This window comes from Heptranchias perlo, chromosome 10 (assembly GCF_035084215.1).
Source record: "Heptranchias perlo isolate sHepPer1 chromosome 10, sHepPer1.hap1, whole genome shotgun sequence".
Taxonomy (NCBI): Eukaryota; Metazoa; Chordata; class Chondrichthyes; order Hexanchiformes; family Hexanchidae; genus Heptranchias; species Heptranchias perlo.
Genome location: NC_090334.1, coordinates 13,395,086 through 13,414,525, shown reverse-complemented (window position 1 = coordinate 13,414,525; position 19,440 = coordinate 13,395,086). Strand labels below are relative to the sequence as shown.

The following is a 19,440-nucleotide window of genomic DNA, read 5'->3' as shown; positions in this document are numbered from 1 at the left end:
TGTTATTAATTGACTTTAGACCAACTGTGAACCATAGATGTTTTTGCAGTAAGACCTTTCTAGAAGACAGAAAACCAATATTTAATTTATCCCACGCACAGTAACCTACATAGCCAAGGAACATTATATATCAGATTTGAAAGAATTTACTGAATATTGTTGGCAAGGTTATTACAGAAAAGCTAATGAAAAACTTCAGGATTATTATTTATTAATATATTTTGAAAAGCATGTATCGCCTAACAGTGGAAGGAAGTACTGGGTCACTTGCCCAATATTTGTAGCCATTGCCAAGGTATTTCTGGGTGGCACATCATTGTAGGTATCATTCAATGGTCCTTGTTCACTGTGGGTTGGTTGCTGCCATCGTTTGTCTCAGATACATTGGAACCTTCTCTACAGGCTAGATCTGCCCAGGCCCCTCCTTGTCATTGGAGTGGTGATGGTCACTGATATTGCACCAGTTAATGCTTCCTCTTCTTTCTACAGAATTCAGATTGACTGAGGTGTGGGCCCAATGCAGCCACTCCCCTGTTCATTGATGGTAGTGTAAGACAAGCTTATTTACAATGCATCCTTTCTGGTGTTGAAGTAATAGATTTTAATTAATTTTCAGAAGTTTACCCCATAGTTGAGCTATTTGCCACATTGAGATGCATCGTGGTTATGTTACTGGACTAGGAATCCAGAGGTCTGGATTTATAATCCAGAGAACAAGAGTTCAAATACCACCACGGTGGTTTGAGAATGTCAATTCAGTCTAAATAAAAAGCTGGTATCAGTAAAAGTGACTGTGAAGCTGTCAAAAATCCCAACTGGTTCACTAATGTCCTTTAGCGAAGGCAGCCTGCCGTCCTTACTGGGTCTGGCCTATATGTGACTCCAGTCCCACACCAACGTGATTGAGTCTTAACTGCTCTGTGAAGTGGCCTAGCAAGATACTCAGTTGTATCACACTACGAGCAGCGGTTCAAGGCGACGGCTCACCACCACCATCTCAGGGCAACTAGGGTTGGGCAATAAATGTCGGCTTTGCCAACGATGCCTACATCCTGAGAATAGATTTTTTAAAAACAGAATAAGACCACAAGAGGAACAATATAAAACAGCCTACAAATGGCTGCATGACCAAAATCACACAGAATTCTGTAGAGTCAGTTTTTCATCTTACCCATAAGTTTTATTTCCATTTTGCATCATCTCCTTATCAGCTCTTACAGTTGTGCAATCCAGCTCAGTGTCTTGAAGGGGCACTAACTGATGGTCAGACATAGAAAGGAAAGAAAGACTTGTATTTCTACAGCACCTTTCATTACCTCAGGACGTCCCGAAGCACTTTACAACCAATGAAGTGCAGTCTGTAATGTAGGAAACACGGCAGCCAATTGGCATACAGCAAGATCCCACAAACAGCAATGTGATAATGACCAGATAATCTGTTTTTAGTGATGTTGTTTGAGGGATAAATATTGGCACTGGGGAGAACTCCCCTGCTCTTCTTCAAAATAGTACCGTGAAATCTTTTACGTCCAGCTGAGAGGGCAAATTGGGCCTTGGTTTAATGTCTCGTCCAAAAGGCAACACCTCCGACAGTACAGCACTCCCTCAGTACTGCACTAAAGTGTCAACCTAGATTATGTGCTCAAGTCTCTGGAATGGGACATGAACCCACTAATCTTCTGACTCTGAGGCCAGAGTGCTACCACTGAGCCATGGCTGAGACATGTCTTTGGTAAATGTTTACTTTTTGCACCATACTTCATTCTTTCAATGTATCACTTCAGACAAATGTGCCCTTATCTCAGGGTAAGTCCATGCCTTCAGGAGTGGCAGGGAACAAATTGGGGACAGTAATAAAAAATACATTAAACGTTCATCAATCATCATTGTGTCAGCACGTCTATGTAAATTTAAGTAAGCTACCTTTGTTTTGTTAATTATCTAATTATCCAAGTTCCAATGCAATACAAAATAAAAACAAAATTAATCTGAGAGACTCTGGGAACTGTCATCATACAGAGCTGAATGAGATCAGCTTTGACACCTCCTAGATGCCGGAAAAATACAAACATGACCTATATTTATTTTGACATCCTGTTGAAGATAAAAGTCATCACTCATTCCTCTGCTTTGGCTCTCCACAACGGGCCAGCCCCTGATCAAAGACAGGAGGTACACACACCAACAGGTAAAATGGGCAGGATTCATTCCCGTCTGATACTGTACAGCTTGTATTTCTAGGCTGACACTCCAGTGCAGAACTGAGGGAGTGCTACACTGTCGGAGGTGCTGTCTTTCAGGTGAGAAACTAAACTGAGGCCCCTTCTGCCCTCTCAGGTGAACATAAAAGATCCCATGGCACTGTTCGAAGAAGAGCAGGGGAGTTCTCCCTGGTGTCCTGGCCAATATTTGTCCCTCGACCAACACCTAAAAACAGATTAACTGGTCATTTATCTCATTGCTGTTTGTGGGACTTTGCTGTGGGTAAATTGGCTGCTGTGTTTCCTACATTACAACAGTGACCATACTTTAAAAGTACTTCATTGGCCGGAAAGCGCTGTAAATTGAAGTCTTTTTTTCTTTCTTAGTATCAACCTCTGTGCACGCAAGGTATAAAAGGACACTACTCACTTCATATCTTCATGTTGCTGTTTCTCTCTCTGTCTCTCCTCTTCTGCTCATGTCTCTCCTTTTCTCTTGTCTTCTGTTTTTCCCTCCCTAACGTTTTCTCTTTGCTTCTCTCCAACTATCCTTTGCCTCTTTTTCAGGTGGGAGATGGTTGACAAGGCATGGTGTGGTGAGAAACGGAATCACCAGCAGTCGCAGGTTGCATCTTGTGAGGGGGGGAGGGGTGCGGTACAGAGAAACTGTGGCCCTCCGCAATCCCCTTCCTCACCTTCCCCCAATTACGCAAGTTTCCAGCCTCTCCCCTCACTCTCATCACATTCACTATCTGTTCCCGTTCCTAGCGGCCCCTTCACTCCCACCACTATTCCCATTTCTTCACCATTGTACTAGCCATTCAACCCCTTATATCTTATCTTCCTCTTTGTTCCGTTGTCGCTCACCTTATTTTTTTTTATTCGTTCATGGGATGTGGGCGTCGCTGGCGAGGCCGGCATTTATTGCCCATCCCTATTTGCCCTTGAGAAGGTGGTGGTGAGCCGCCTTCTTGAACCGCTGCAGTCCGTGTGGTGAAGGTTCTCCCACAGTGCCGTTAGGGAGTTCCAGGATTTTGACCCAGCGACGATGAAGAAACGGCGATATATTTCCAAGTTGGGATGGTGTGTGACTTGGAGGGGAACGTGCAGGTGGTGTTGTTCCCATGTACCTGCTGCTCTTGTCCTTCTAGGTGGTAGAGGTCGCTATTGAAGAAGCACTTAACCATCCATCCACTCCCCCTACTCCCACTTGCTCCCTCCAAAAGCAAGTGGCAAGAGGTGAGCGGCCAGGGAGCCTCTCACACTCAACCTATATCCATCCTTCCCTGCGCTCCCTTCCTATCTGTTTCCCTCAAGGATGGCTTGATTTCCTTTCAAAACATTTCCACAAAGCATTTTGAGTGATTTATGGGAAAAGATAATGTAGCGTCACCTGGTGGTCAGATGGTGCAATTACAGGTGACAAGTTTACATAGGCAATTTCCATGATAAAAATATATATAGGGATTTATAATGGAAAAAAAGTTGACACAGAAGGGTGATGAAAAGAGTGACAACAGGAAGTAAGGTTTTGTAGACAGGAAGTGTACATAGATGTAATATTTTTAGTAAGATATATAGATTGAAGTTCATGCTTCTTCTATTACAGTATAGCAAACTAGTTCAAGGCCAAAATGAGGTCCAATATAGTGTTATTCTTCCATTCAGTGTTATAACACCTGTATTAAAGATGAGGTCAGAAGAATGTGACATGAATTTATTAATCCTTTGGGCGTTAATATCAGTAACAACAACTTGCATTTATATAGCACCTTTTACATAGTAAAACGTCCAAAGGTGCTTTACAGGAGCATTATCAGACTAAATTTGACACTGAGCCACGTAAGGAGATATTAGGACAGGTGACCAAAAGCTTGGTCAAAGAGGTAAGTTTTAATGAGCATCTTAAAGGAGGAGAGAGAGGTAGAGAGGTGGAGATTTAGGGAGGGAATTCGAGAGCTTAAGGCCTAGATGGCTGAAGGCATGGCTGCCAATGGTGGAGTGATGAAAATCGGGCATGCGCAAGAGGCCAGAATTGGAGGAGCGCAGAGCTCTCCGTGGAGATTACAGGGATAAGGACGGGCGAGGCCACGGAGGGATTTGATCGCAAGGTTGAGAATTTTAAATTCAAGGCGTTGCCAGACAGCGAGCCAACGTAGGTCAGCGAGCACAGGGGTGATGGGTGAAGGAGACTTGGTGCGAAACACTTTTATGCCCTCTTTCCTGAAGTGTTAGCCCGTTTATTTTAACTGCTATTCCTACCATCACAATCGTACTGCTGTCTGAGTCTCACACAATTGCTGTAATAAAATGTTGGAAGGTAAGGCTTCTGCTCTGAGCCTCATGGTGCCAGCACATCTCTGAAACCACACGGTTTCATGAAACAATCTGGATTCTTTGCAGGGTATGAACAAACACTTCAGTGTGGCAGAACATCATTCAGCTGTTTATGCTCTACAAATCTGTGATTGCTTTAAATCGGCAGTTTAATTTGGGTCACAGCTGGTGACACCAGATTGAGAATCGGAACTTTCCCCATGATATAGATTCTACATAATTGGCTACAAAACAGAATGTCTTACTATTAAATCGCAGTTACAATGCAAAATGTCGCTCTAACCCCCGCTCGAGGCCCAGACCACTCTGACTGACTGAAATGGAAAAAACAGCAAAGTTAAAGCAAGAAACTGACCACATACCAGAACTGTACACTGTCAGAGAGACCTGGTATTCCTGCAACTAACCACATACCAGAACTGTACACTGTCAGAGAGACCTGGTATTCTGCAACTAACCACATACCAGAACTGTACACTGTCAGAGAGACCTGGTATTCCTGCAACTAACCACATACCAGAACTGTACACTGTCAGAGAGACCTGGTATTCCTGCAACTAACCACATACCAGAACCGTACACTGTCAGAGACCTGGTATTCCTGCAACTGACCACATACCAGAACTGTACACTGTCAGAGAGACCTGGTATTCTGCAACTAACCACATACCAGAACTGTACACTGTCAGAGAGACCTGGTATTCCTGCAACTGACCACATACCAGAACTGTACACTGTCAGAGAGACCTGGTATTCCTGAAACTGACCACATACCAGAACTCTATAGTCACAGAGAGACCTGGTATTCTGCAACTAACCACATACCAGAACTGTACACTGTCAGAGAGACCTGGTATTCCTGCAACTGACCACATACCAGAACTGTACACTGTCAGAGAGACCTGGTATTCCTGCAACTAACCACATACCAGAACTGTACACTGTCAGAGAGACCTGGTATTCCTGAAACTGACCACATACCAGAACTGTACACTGTCAGAGAGACCTGGTATTCCTGCAACTGACCATATACCAGAACTGTACACTGTCAGAGAGACCTGGTATTCCTGTAACTGACCACTTGCCAGAACTGTACACAGTCAGAGAGACCTGGTATTCCTGAAACTGACCACATACCAGAACTGTACACTGTCAGAGAGACCTGGTATTCCTGCAACTGACCACATACCAGAACTGTACACTGTCAGAGAGACCTGGTAATCCTGTAACTGACCACTTGCCAGAACTGTACACTGTCAGAGAGATATCTGGTATTCCTGAAACTAACCACATATCAGAACTGTGCAGTCATCAGCTGTGTGTGAGAGAGGGAGAGACAGAAAGAGAGAGAGGGATAGAAAGCGAGAGAGAATGAAAATTCCAGTAGCTTCAATATTTAAATCCATTTTTAAATTAAAATTCAGACATGAGCTGGAAAATACTTCATCAACTTGAAATAAACAGGGAAACAGGGAAATACATTTTTAAAACTTACCTTGGCCTCTTCTAGCCAGTCGTCTCCTCCCGCCTTGGATCTGCTGTCGGGTTCCACACTCCCACGACCCGATGTTAAGATTACGTCGTGGCACCGATGCCATCATCGGGCCGTGACTATTGAACGTAAAGAAGGCCCCGCCTGCCTATGGCGGGAGCGTCGGCCAACTTGAAAGACGGCAAAGATAAGATGGCGCCAGGCAAGAACGGAGCGACCTCAGGTCGCTAAGTGGACTTGGCCTAATCTTAACCCCTCCCCCGCATGTTTGGGCCAGAGGGGTTAAAATCGAGGCCACTGTCTTAGCTCACACTTTGTAGAAGTACAGGGAAGGACCAGTGACACTGGAACTACATCTCGGCAAGAGTCAGCAGCTCCACGAGGAGGTGACTGGGAGTGGAGCAACGTAAGGAAGTTCCCACTTTCAGCATCCCACACTATCTGTTCTTGCGAGCAAGTTTAATTTTCCTTTTCATCTAGGGTTACCAACTCTGGTTGGCCGTGTTCCTGGAGGTTTCATCACATGCCCTCCCATCTCCCACCGCCCCGCCTCCACCAATGGTCTATCAACCCATCCATTCCACAGTGCCCCACCTTCCACCGCCAACTGAGAAGCCAACAGACTCTTCATTACCCAATTGGATGATTCTCAACTTCAATCAAACAGGCTTTTTCCCATCTCCAATATATTTTTTATAACTAATAAGCGAAAGTGTTCAAAGAAAATTTTTTAAAAACACTTTTTTTTAAGTCCCATTGAATTTTTTCTAGGAATTGCTCATAGCAGTGCCCTGGAGAACAATCTTCAATTCCTGGAGGCTCCCGGACAATCCTGGAGGGTTGGCAACCCTATTTTCAGTCCATCAATGCCCATGTACGATGTCCAAGATTTATATTGGAGATGTTCTGGGCACTGTACTGTGACCGCAGTTAGCTGGTTTGGTCTAGCCCATTCCTCACGAGCAAAATCAATTTTCCCCAATTGCTTCTGCGGCTCTTACCAGTAGCATACATTCATCAGGATGTCCTAGGTATCGTCAAGCCCTGTAATGCAAATTCAAGCCATCCATGACAATATGCCATAACTTTCAAACTGATTTGCTTTGCTACCCACTGACATATATTCTACTATTTTCTGACACTCAGTTCTTGATTCAGAGGGACGGAGATGGTCAGAGCTGTTCAGACAGGAAAGATTATGGCTGTTAGCCAATAATTAACGGCATTTTAAGTAAGTCAAAGGAACACGCTTTACAGGTTGATATTCAGCAAGTATGTAACAGCTCATATTAAGCGAGTTCTCCTTCTCCATTCACTGACACCTAGCTCATCATAATGCTGAAATATTTCACAGCGTGGTTTGCTTAATTGGTTGATCTGTCTTAGAAGCATTCGATGTGGATGTTATGTAGCTACCCCCTGGGTTGTCCCCTTTATTGAAATCCTTGGAGGTTCCGGCTCACAGGACAGTTGGTGCTTTAAATTTTGTACAGGAATTGAGTTGTGGAGATACAGTAAATAGAACAATTCTCTCCAGTGTGGCACTGTACAGCTCATGGGTATCCCACTGTCAGCTGCTGGGAAAATACAGTAAAAGAAAGGAAGGACTTGCATTTATACAGCGCCTCTCACAACCTCAGAATGTCCCAAAGCACTTTACAGGCAATTAAGTATTTTTGAAGTGTCGTCAATGTTGTAATATATAAAACGCAGCAGCAGCCAATTTCTATCAGGAAGGTCCCGCAAACAGCAATGAGATAAAAGACCAGACAATCTGTTTTGGTGATTTTGGTTGAGGGACAAATATTGGGCAGGACACCAGGGGAGAATTCCCCTGCTCTTCTTCGAAATAGTGCCGTGGGATCTTTCACATCCGCCTAAGGGGGGCCTCGGTTTACGTCTCATCCAAAAGGCTGCACCACCAACAGTGCAGCACTCGCTCAGTACTGCACTGGGAGTGTCGGCCTAGATTTTGTGCTCAAGATACAAGATGCAGAGCTAGACACTGTTGTGGCAGTAGGGAACTACCATGTGGTGGGAATATCAAAAACATGTCTCACTACAGAAAACAGAAATTAATTTAACATTCAGAGGTAGAGAGTGTTCAGAAGAAACATCAAAGGAGCAGGTGTAGCTGTATAGATCAGAGACAGCTGGGAGATCAATGAAGTTGATCCTGTGAGAGGATGTAAGCTACACAAAGAACTAGTCTGGTTATAAATCAGTAACGTGAAAAAAAAATCCAAGATAACAACTTGCATTTATAGAGCGCATTTAACGTAGTAAAACATCCCAAGGCACTTCACAGGAGCGAATATCAGACAAAATTTGACACCGAGCCACATAAGAAGATATTAGGACAAGTGACCAAAAGCTTGGAAAAAGAGGTAGGTTTTAAGGAGCATCTTAAAGGAGGAGAGAGGTAGAGAGAGGCGGAGAGGTTTAGGGAGGGAATTCCAGAGCTTAGGGCCCAGGCAGCTGAAGGCACGGCCGCCAATGGTGGGCGATTAAAATCGGGGATGCGCAAAAGGCCAGAATTGGAGGAGCGCAGAGATCTTGGAGGGTTGTAGGGCTGGAGGAGGTTACAGAGATTGGGAGGGGCTAGGCCATGGGGGGATTTGAAAACAAGGATAAGGGTATTAAAATCGAGGCATTGCCAGACCGGGAGCCAATGTAGGTCAGAGAGCACAGGGATAACACTAGAGGTATGATACAGGCACCAAATGAAGACATGAAGGAGAATAGTTCGCTCTACACACAGATAATAAAGGTGTGCTCACTGACCAACACTGACTCACAGTCCACCAACGCCTTGATTTTAAAATTCTCACCCTCATGTTCAAATCCCTCCATGGCCTCGCCCCCTCCCAATCTCTGTAACCTCCTCCAGCCCTAAAACACTCGGAGAACTCCACGTTCCTCCAACTCTGGCCTCTTGTGCATCCCCCACTTCCTTCGCCCCACCATTGGTGGTCGTGCCTTTAGCCATCTAGGCCCTTAGCTCTGGAATTCCCTCCCCAAACCTCTCTGCCTTTCTCTCCTCCTTTAAGACTGCTTAAAACCCATCTCTTTGACCAATAGTTTAGTCACCTCCTCATGTCTCCTTCTTTGGCTCGGTGTCAATTTTTGCCTGATTACGCTCCAGTGAAGCGCCTTGGGACATTTTACTACTTTAAAGGTGCTGTATAAATGCAAGTTGTTGTTGCTGTTGTGTGAGAACAGGAAAGTTATTTTAATGGGAGACTTCATCCAACCAAATATAAATCAGGAAAACCCAAGCAGCTTAGAGTCAGCGCTGGTAAATGTAATGCATTATTCAGTCCATAAAAGGAGCCACAAGAGGCAGTGCTGATCTTGACCTGGTATTTGTAAATGACCTAGACAACATACAAGAGATGGGTGTCACAGCGCCTCTTGGGGACTGCAACCACAGCATGACCAAGATTTGGGATTGAGTTCTACCAAAGACCAGGAGTCAGGTTTATAACTTCTAAAGAGTTAAATTCAAAGAACTAAGGGAAGAATCAAATCAAATGAATCGCTGAAGGATTGCTCATCAACTTTTCAGTAGAAGGCAAATGGCCCTCTCTAAAAGAATGATGCTGGGAACAACAACAACTTACTTTTATATAGCACCTTTAATATAGTGAAACATCCCAAGGAGCTTCACAGGAGCATAATCAGACAAAATTTGACACCGAGCCACATAAGGAGATATTAGGACAGGTGAGTCAAGGTGGTAGGTTTTAAGGAGCGTCTTAAAGGAGGAGAGGGAGGTGGAGAGGTGAAAAGGTTTAGGGAGGAAATTCCAAAGCTTAGGGCCTAGACAGCTGAAGGCATGACTGCCTATGGTGGTGCGATGAAAATTGGGGATGCAAAAGAGGCCAGAATTGGAGGAGCGCAGAGATCTCGGAGGGTTTTTTTTTATTCGTTCATGGGATGTGGGCGTCGCTGGCAAGGCCAGCATTTATTGCCCATCCCTAATTGCCCTTGAGAAGGTAGTGGTGAGCCGCTGCCTTGAACCGCTGCAGTCCGTGTGGTGAAGGTTCTCCCACAGTGCTGTTAGGAAGGGAGTTCCAGGATTTTGACCCAGCGATGATGAAGGAATGGCAATATATTTCCAAGTCGGGTTGGTGTGTGACTTGGAGGGGAACGTGCAGGTGGTGCTGTTCCCATGTGCCTGCTGCCCTCGTCCTTCTGGGTAGTAGAGGTCGCGGGTTTGGGAGGTGCTGTTGAAGAAGCCTTGTCGAGTTGCTGCAGTGTATCCTGTGGATGGTACACACTGCAGCCACAGTGCGCCGGTGGTGAAGGGAGTGAATGTTTAGGGTGGTGGATGGGGTGCCAATCAATGGGCTGCTTTATCCTGGATGGTGTCGAGCTTCTTGAGTGTTGTTGGAGCTGCACTCATCCAGGCAAGTGGACAGTATTCCATCACACTCCTGACTTGTGCCCTGTAGATGGTGGAAAGGCTTTGGGGAGTCAGGAGGTGAGTCATTCGCTGCAGAATACCCAGCCTCTGAGGTTGTAGGGTTGGAGGAGGGTTGGGTGAGGCCATGGAGGGATTTGAACACAAGGAAGAGAATTTTAAATTTGAGGTGTTGCTGGGCCAGGAGCCAACGTAGGTCAGCGAACACGGGTTGATGGGAGAACAGGACGAATACTTACCTAAGATAAACAAACTCAGACTAAACAAGAATGACCCTAAATACATTTTTAAAAATTAAAAATGAAATGAAGAGGAAACATTACCTCTACAAATCCTGCAGGAAAAAGGTGATGCGGTTCACTGGGTCAAACTAGGAATAGGCAGAAAATTGTCAGAAGATTGATCAGAGAGACCTAGTAAAAATCATAGCTGCAGATGCAAAATGTAACAACGAAGTTCTCTTAGTACTACAATGGTGTCAGCCTTGGCTCAGTAGTAGCACTCTCGCCTCTGAGTCAGAAGATCATACTCCAGAGACTTGAGCACCAAATCTAGGCTGACACTCCCAGTGCAGTACTGAGCGAGTGCTACACTGTCAGAGGTGCCGTCTTTCGAATGCGACGTCAAACCGAGGTCCCGTCTGCCCTCTCAGGTGGACGTAAAAGATCGGCACTATTTCAAAAAAGAGCAGGGGCGTTCTCTATGGTGTCCTGGCCAATATTTATCTCTCAATCAACACCTGAAACAGATTATCTGGTCATTTAACACATAGCTGTTTGTGGGATCTTGCTGTGCGCAAATTGGCTACTGTATTTTCTTCATTCCAACAGTGACTACACTTCAAAAGTACTTCATTGGCTGTAAAGCGCTTTGGGACGTCCTGAGGTCGTGAAAGGCACGATGTAAATACAAGTTCTCTCATTCTTTCTAACTGGAATCGTCAAGATGGTTTCCATCAGGTTGGGTAACTGCAAATATACCTTCAGTAAGGAAAAGTTCTTCAGAACAGATGCTAACAAGCAGACCAAAAATATTTTTCCTCCTTATTAATTAAAAGCACAGAGTGTGAGAGTAGGGGATGGTGAACAATGAGCTTTGGCATTGAGAATCAGTGAAAAATAAAACAAACCCATCTACGAATGGCGCTGAGTGCCAGATGGGCTGAACAAATCAAAAAAAAACAAAGAGACAGGAATACATCAAGGACAATAGAATTCAAGCTTGACATTAAATCATGCAATGCAGAGTAGACAGGGGAAGAGTAAGGATTAAGTCTGGCTTTTCAAACGCTGGTTTGGAGAAACATTAAGGGCAGGTTTCAGGCAGTTAGGAAATGAGATGGAAGGGGAAGAATGATAGAATGGGAAGTGATAAAACAAGGATTCTAATTAACTGCGGAATGGAGGAGAGAGCATAGAGCAGAGGTAAGGCGATCGAGTGATATTATTCCCCTTGATAGGGCAGAGAGAGAGAAACTATTTGCTCTGGTGGGGGAGTCCAGAACAAGGGGGCAAAACCTTAAAATTAAAGCTAGGCCATTCAGGGATGATGTCAGGAAGCACTTGTTCACACAAAGGGTAGTGGAAATCTGGAACTCTTTCCCCCAAAAATTGTTGAGGCAACTGAAAACTTCAAAACTGAGATCGATAGATTTTTGTTAGGTATGAATATTGAGGGTTACAGAACCAAGGCGGGTAGATGGAGTTAAGATACAGATCAGCCATGATCTAATTGAATGGTAGAACAGGCTCAAGGGGCTGAATGGCCTCCTCCTGTTACTATGTTCCCATGTTCCCTCCCTTCCCCATCTCTCCTGAAAGTGCTGACTGCTTGCTGATGTACAGTTTGACACCTCGACCAAGTGCACATTCTTTAAGTGTGAGCCTAGACAGTGAGTACTGGCAAGCATTTTGATCAAGGGGGTCACAACAGGCAAGTCTGATCCTCTCCTCACAGACACTTAGTGGTCGCGAAATAATGATAAAAAATAGACTTGCATTTATATAGCGACTTTCACGACCTCAGGATGTCCCAAAGTGCTCTACAGCCACTTTTAGAATGTAGGAAACGCAGCAGCCAATTTGTACACAGCAAGGTCCCATCAACAGCAATGTGATAAAAGACTAGTTTTTTAGCAAGAGATCAGGGGCTGGGACCCTAGTTGATATATATTTTTTTCTCCTCATCCTACAGGAGCAGTCTTAGTGACCCGACTACCACCAGTAGGTCAGGTCAGCTAACTTAGCACAGGTCAGGGATTAAATCCTGGGACCATTCCGGTCTGCATGATTTAGTTCCATAAGGGGCAGCACACTTACCCACTGACGGAGCAGGGGTCCTCCCATTATTTGCAGTGTTGCTAGCACGAAACTAGAGGTCAGAAGAAATCTTCCTTCTCTGTTGACAATGATGCTAAGTAAAGCAACCAGAGGGAATTTTATACAGGGGATTATAGAGGGACATAGGAACAGAAGCAGGTCATTCTGCCCATCACATCGGCTCTGCCATTTTTACTACTCATGGTAACTTCATCTTTTTAATCCCAATTCCCTGGGGGTGAAATTCCCAGCTCCCCACCCCCGCCGCTGTAACATTGGCAGAACCCCCCCCACCCGACCTTGCTTTTTCCTCCATATCCTTTTATACCCTTATTCCGTGAGAGTTCTCCCAGTCTTCCAGCCACAACTCTGGCGAGACACTGCAGAACACCACCCGCCCCATCCCACCAAAAAGAGAGAGACCAGGTGAACCCCCCATGAAATTTCAAGGCCCCGGTTATCAGCTGTGGATCAGTGGTAGCACTCTCATCTCGAGTCAGACGGTTATGGGTTTAAGTCCCACTCCAGAGACTTAAGCACAAAACCCAGGCTAACACGCCACTGCAGTACTGAGGGAGTGCTACACTGTCGGAGATGCCGTCTTTTGGATGAGATGTTAAACCGTCTGCCCCCTCAGGTGGTCGTAAAAGATCCCTCGGCACTATTTTGAAGAGCAGGGGAGTTCTCTCTGGTGTCCTGGCCTATATTTATCCCTCAACCAACACCACTAAAACAGATTATCTGGTCATTATCTCATTGTTGTTTGTGTGACCTTGCTGTGCGCAAATTGGCTGCTGCGTTTCCTACATTACAATAGTAATAGCAGAATAGCAGAGGAGAGAAGCATGGAATATCTGGCAAAGCAGAGAGGGTTGCCGTGGCCCGGGAATGTGGCAGAAGAAAAGCAGGTAGACCACAGCGGTACGGACCACCCCGCCGGCCATGTACAGGCAGATCCCCACCCCAAGCAGCAGCCCACACCTCCTCCACCCCCGGTGGCTCTGGTGCAGCCATCCTCCATTACCTGTACCTGTTGTCCGAGAGAAAATAGGAGCGGTGGTTAAGATTAAAATAGTTAAACTCAATGTTAAGGCCGGAAGTCTGTAAAGTGCTTGGTAGAAAGATAAGGTGCTGTTTCACTCTCAGCTAACTTTGCAAAGCACAACGCTAAAATGACTATCAGGAAAGATTGAACAGGCTGGGGCTCGTTTCTCTAGAAAATGGAAGGCTGAGAGGTGACCTGAAGAGGCCATTAAAGTTATGAAGGGGTTTGATAGGGTAGACACAAAGAAAATGTTTCCACTTGTGGGGGAGTCCAAAACTAGGGGCCATAAATATAAGACAGTGACTAATAAATCCAATAAGGAATTAAGGAGAAACTTCTTTACCCAGAGTGGTGAGAATGTGGAACTCGCTACCACATGGAGTGGTTGAGGCAAATAGCATAGATGCATTTACGGGGACTCTCGATAAGTACATGTGGGAGAAAGGAATAGAGGATATGCAGATAGGGTGAGATGAAGTAAAGTAGAAGGAGGCTCGTGTGGAGCATAGACATTGGCATAGACCTGTTAGGCCGAATGGCCAGTTTCTGTGCTGCACATCATCTATGTAATGTAAGGGGGTTGATGTGCAATGTTAGCTATAGTGAGTGTACAAATCACCCAGCACCTACTGTGTATGTAAAGGACCTGGTGCCAGACACACAGGAGTACAGAGTGAATTGTTCCTTTTTGTTTGCTCAATGTATGCTGTACAGGAGCTCAAACTGAGACAAACACTAAACACAGTACCAGATAGGAATGAATTCTTCCCTTTTTACTGCTGTACATGTACAGGAGCCAACAGGAAGATGCACATATTTTTTCATTCATTCACGTGATGAGGGCGTCACTGGCAAGGCCGCCATTTATTGCCCATCCCTAATTGCCCTTGAGAAGGTGGTGGTCAGCTGTCTTCTTGAACTGCTGCAGTCCGTGTGGTGAAGATTCTCCCACAGTGCTGTTACGTAGGGAGTTCCAGGATTTTGGCCCAGCAACGATGAAGGACATGAGCTGTACGGCAATACTAGATGGCAGTAAATACCTTTATACACTTTGAAATTAGGGTCCAGCCCCAGTACTCTGGTGGTCTCAAGGTGGGCGATCAAAGGTGTGATTAAATCTTTGGTAAAGTAGGGATTACTATTGGTTTATCCCGGAGAATGTAATGAGCAGCATTACAGCACCCTCTGCTGGTGATCGGTGGCTTGCATGCACTTGCATTTAAGGATAGGATCTCATCATTGGTGCCCCTTTCAGCTCCCCTCATTGCTCATTGTGTAACAGCACCAACTGTGTGTCACAGACCCAGGAGGGCCCAGGTTCATTTCCCGATCTCAGCCAGGATAGTAGTAGGGGCTTGAAAAGTTGCCTTTGCCCATCTGGGATAAGGAAGATTACAATCCTGCTCCTGGGCACTATTCAGTGGCTAGAAACAACACGTGTGCACAAGTCTCTGGCACCATCCAGCACTCACTATCCAGAGTGACACATGGGGAACGGCCACTTTGATGAAGTGTCAGAGAGCAGGCAGCTCTGTGGAACTATTCCCCAGCGAGAGCCTGAAATTCTCATCCTCATGTTCATGTTCAAACCCTTCATGGCCTCGCCCCTCCCTATCTCTGTAACCTCCTACAACCCGCTGAGATCTCTGCGCTCCTCCAATTCTTGCCTCTTACGCATCCCCGATTTTAATCGCTCCAACATTGGCGGCCGTACCTTCAGCTGCCTAGGCCCTAAGCTCTGGAATTCCCTCCATAAACCTTTCTGCCTCTCTCTCTCCCCTTTAAGGCGCTCCTTAAAATCCACCTCTTTGACCAAGCTTTTAGTCACCTGTCCTAATGTCTCCTTATGATGCTCGTTGTCAAATTTTGTCTGATGAAGCCCCTGTGAAGCACCTTGGGATGTTTTATTACGTTAAAGACGCTATATAAATGCAAGTTATCGTTGTTGATGAATGCATATCTCACATCTGTGCGCATTTCCTGTCGACAAAACCTTGCTTCCCATTATCACATTTTTGTGTCAATGTTTTCCATTATAAATTCCTGTGTCCACATTTATAATGGCAACTGCCTATGTAAACTTGTCACACTGCAATTACATCTTCCCATCAGTGGTGGCGCTGTAGTACCTCAGTTTTGTATCTCCCAGCTTGTCAGCCTGTGCTGCAAAGAAACTGCTATGCAAGTTTTGCTATTCAACTATAAATATTATCAGAATATTATATAAAATATAAGGACAGAATGTGTGACTTTAAACTAGGGACTGAATTATGTCTGTGCTCCCTGTCTAATTATCTCCCGCCCTCTAATCCCACTGAGGAATACGTTTGGTCTTGACTTCCCATATACAACACCATAGGGGATTGACTATACCACTCCCTGGCACTAATATCCCTCAATTAGCAGAAAATGAAAATATTAGGCCATTTTAACTAGAAATACAAAAGAACAAACTTGCATTTATTCAGCACCTTTCACGATCTCAGGATGTCTCAAAGCGTTTTACAGCCAGTGAAGTACCTTTTCAAGTGTAGTCACTGTTGCAATGTAGGAAAAGTACAGCAAAGTCCCACAAACAGCAATGTGATAACGACCAGATAATCTGTTTTAATGGCATTGGTTAAGGGATAAATATTAGCCAGGGTAACGGGGAGAACTCCCTTGCTCTTCTCCAAAATAGTTCCATGGGATCTTTTACGTCCACCTGAGAGGGCAGACAGGGCCTCGCTTTAATGTCTCATCCGAAAGACTCCACCTCTGATAGTGCAGCACTCCCTCAGTACTGCAATGAAGTGGCAGCCTGGATTTTGTGCTCAAGTCTCTGGAGTGAGACTTGAACCCACAACCTTCTGACTCAGTGGCGAAAGTGCCACCACTAAGCCATGGCTGACACATATATCGTGGTATTCTTTCCCATTTTGGGCACCCATTGCCAGCATCAAGTACTCCAACTCAGCTGCAGGGTAAAGCTTCCTCTACTCTGCCCACATAACATGTCTTAACCCCAACCTCACACCAGTGTGACATTTTCCATGTCCTGCACCAGGTATCCCTGCTGCTCCTCTGAATGAGATCAGTGACTGGCCGGTTAGTGCAAAGGTGTGCTGAATTAGGGGCAGCTTTGTATTTGTAGACCTGTGCTTTTGTCGTTGTTGTTGGTTGAGGCTGTCCAAACTCATTTATACAGAATTCTTACAGGAAACAGACAAGAGGAGGCTTTCATTCCATCTGTCTGGGATAGATTTGGACCTAGATTCCATCGTTGAAAGGTCAGAGTCTAACCCATTCCACCCAATCCACTCACTCCTGCTTTTAAAAGGACCGCCATCTTCACGAAAAAGTGTTTGGCAAACCTTTCTCTCTTCTTGTTCACAAATAAGTGGTGTCAGGATAAAAATTACATTGAGACACTTCACTACATCAATTGTGTTGACAACATGACGAAACTGGCACATGGCTCTTCCCCTCAGCAAATGGTGAAAGGTTTGACAAATGCTTTCTACACTAAGACAAGAGCCTCTTTAAATAAATGACGCTCATTCATTTGGAACAAACATGATTTATAAGTGGGGAATAATTAATACAGAGCTAGGAGCCAGTGTTCCCAGGCGCTCTTTACTGCTTAATATGATTCATCATTTTCATAAATATTTTTCATAATCCTTCCGAAATGGACAGGCTCACAAAACTAATCCTCTCGCCCTGCCTAGATGCACAAGGCCATCTGATATATTACAGGGACTGTAATGTTTTAGGAAGAGGGCAAAATAGCACCTAAATCTATTATACCTAATTTGATTAGTTTGTTTCACAAATTTAAACATTTGTACATCACTATTTTATTCCGAACATACCCAGTGAACAATCCAAAGCTTTATATCTCGCCTCTGAGTCAGGAAGTCGTGGGTTCAAGTCCCACTCCAGAGACTTGAGCTCATAATCTAGGCTGACACTCCTGCGCAGTTCTGAGGGAGTGCTGCACTGTCTGTCAGAGGTGCCATCTTTCGGATGAGATGTTAAACCGAGATCCCATCTGCCCTCACAAGTGGACGTAAAAGATCCCATGGAACTATTTCGACGAAGAGCAGGGGAATTCTCCCGGGTGTCCTGGCCAATATTTATCCATCAACCAACAAAAAGAACAGAATACCTGGTCATTATCTCTGCTGTTTGTGGGACCTTGTTGTGTGTGCATTGACTGCCACGTTACCTGCATTACGCAGGTGACAACTCTTCAAAAGTACTTCATTGGATGTGAAGTGCTTTGGGACATCCTGAGGTTATGAAAGGCGCTATATAAATGCAGGTCTTTCTTTTATATACTGAAAAAAACCACCACAAAATGAATAAGCTCTATGGTCTTCATTTTAATTGCATTCTAGTGAGGTGGAGGCAGGTGAACTATTGAAAATAGCCCAGTCATTTACCCACCAAAGTTGAATGAAGAGAATGTTTTTTTCAGATTTGGTCTCTGTTCCAGGTTTACTGCAAGTATCTGGTGAACGGCACTCTGCCCACAGCTTAAACATCACATGACAGGGACACTTTTTCCGCCCACCTATGTATGGTAATGTCCAAAGCCAGTGTGATCAGATCAATATCCGCCAGGCAATGACACCGTCAACAATAAGCAGTAGTGCATGCCAGCACGACTGCCACCCCCCAGAATCAAACTCAAGGCTCATCCTCAAGACACTTACTGCCCTGTATACACGTTATAACATTCAACATAAGCAAAAGGGAAAATTGCCATACTTTTCATTTAGAATTTAGAATATAGTGGATAGTTCAAAATTTACCTGTGACAGCCTTAGGCTATCCTTCCATGTCACGTTAATTAAATTTTCATTTACTTCTGTCACAAGATAAGTACAATATGACATTAATCAAGGCCAAAATGGTCTCCTGGACTAGTTTTGATCGCCTAGGCAGTTGAAAAGGAATTTTTTTCCCTTGTTGGCCCCAATTTTTAATCTGGATTTTCGCCTCTCCCAAGAGGTCACATGACTTTCAGGTGGGGTGGGGGGTGTATATTTTGCACAAGGCGTCGCATTTGTGTGGGACAGGCTGGCTGGACCAGAATGTCCGTCATTGTTCATATAATGCCTGTCACCGGCACTCAGTGGGGTCAGCCTTTAATAGTGTGCTAGGATCCAGGGCACTTTTATTAAGGCTAGTAATCCCTCGAGAGTCGATCCCACTCAAGGAATGCCGCATGGAGTAATGGGCCTGCTGTATCCCTACACAGCAAAACCCCTGGTCCACAAGTTGTTGTCCAAGTGGAGACCATGCAACAGTCTAAAGGGAGAGGAAAAAAAACTTTAAATAGCTCATCACTGGTGTACATCTCCTAGCCAGGTGTAGAGTGCCATTTGCTGAGCCTGAGATCAGGCCTACAGCCCATTCTGCTGAATGAAATTGTGTTGGGTGGAGGGCAAGCTGCCTGCTCCTTATTCACTAAATCTTCCTCTTTTTCATTCTGCTTTAACACATATTTTCTGTGTTTTTTTCTCCTATCCTCCAAACTTAGAATCATGCAGCACAGAAAGAGACCATTTGGCCCTAGGTGCCTGTGCCAACTCTTGGAAAGAGCTATCCAATTAGTCCTACTCCCCCTGCTC

The 19,440-nt window shown here is 44.9% G+C and overlaps 1 protein-coding gene across 2 annotated transcripts in view; it reads right to left on the bottom strand.

Annotated features, from left to right (window-relative positions):
- Positions 1–3,904: 3,904 nt before the first annotated feature.
- The window catches only part of exd2 (exonuclease 3'-5' domain containing 2), a 67,638-nt gene continuing 52,102 nt past the window's right edge, over positions 3,905–19,440 (bottom strand). For both annotated transcript variants that reach the window (XM_067991243.1, XM_067991244.1), the window contains one exon: positions 3,905–7,074. Coding sequence is in view for 1 of the 2 variants with exons in the window: in XM_067991244.1 (XP_067847345.1) it covers positions 7,068–7,074 (7 nt within the window). In the remaining variant the exon portion in view is untranslated. The remainder of the gene's footprint in view (positions 7,075–19,440) is intronic.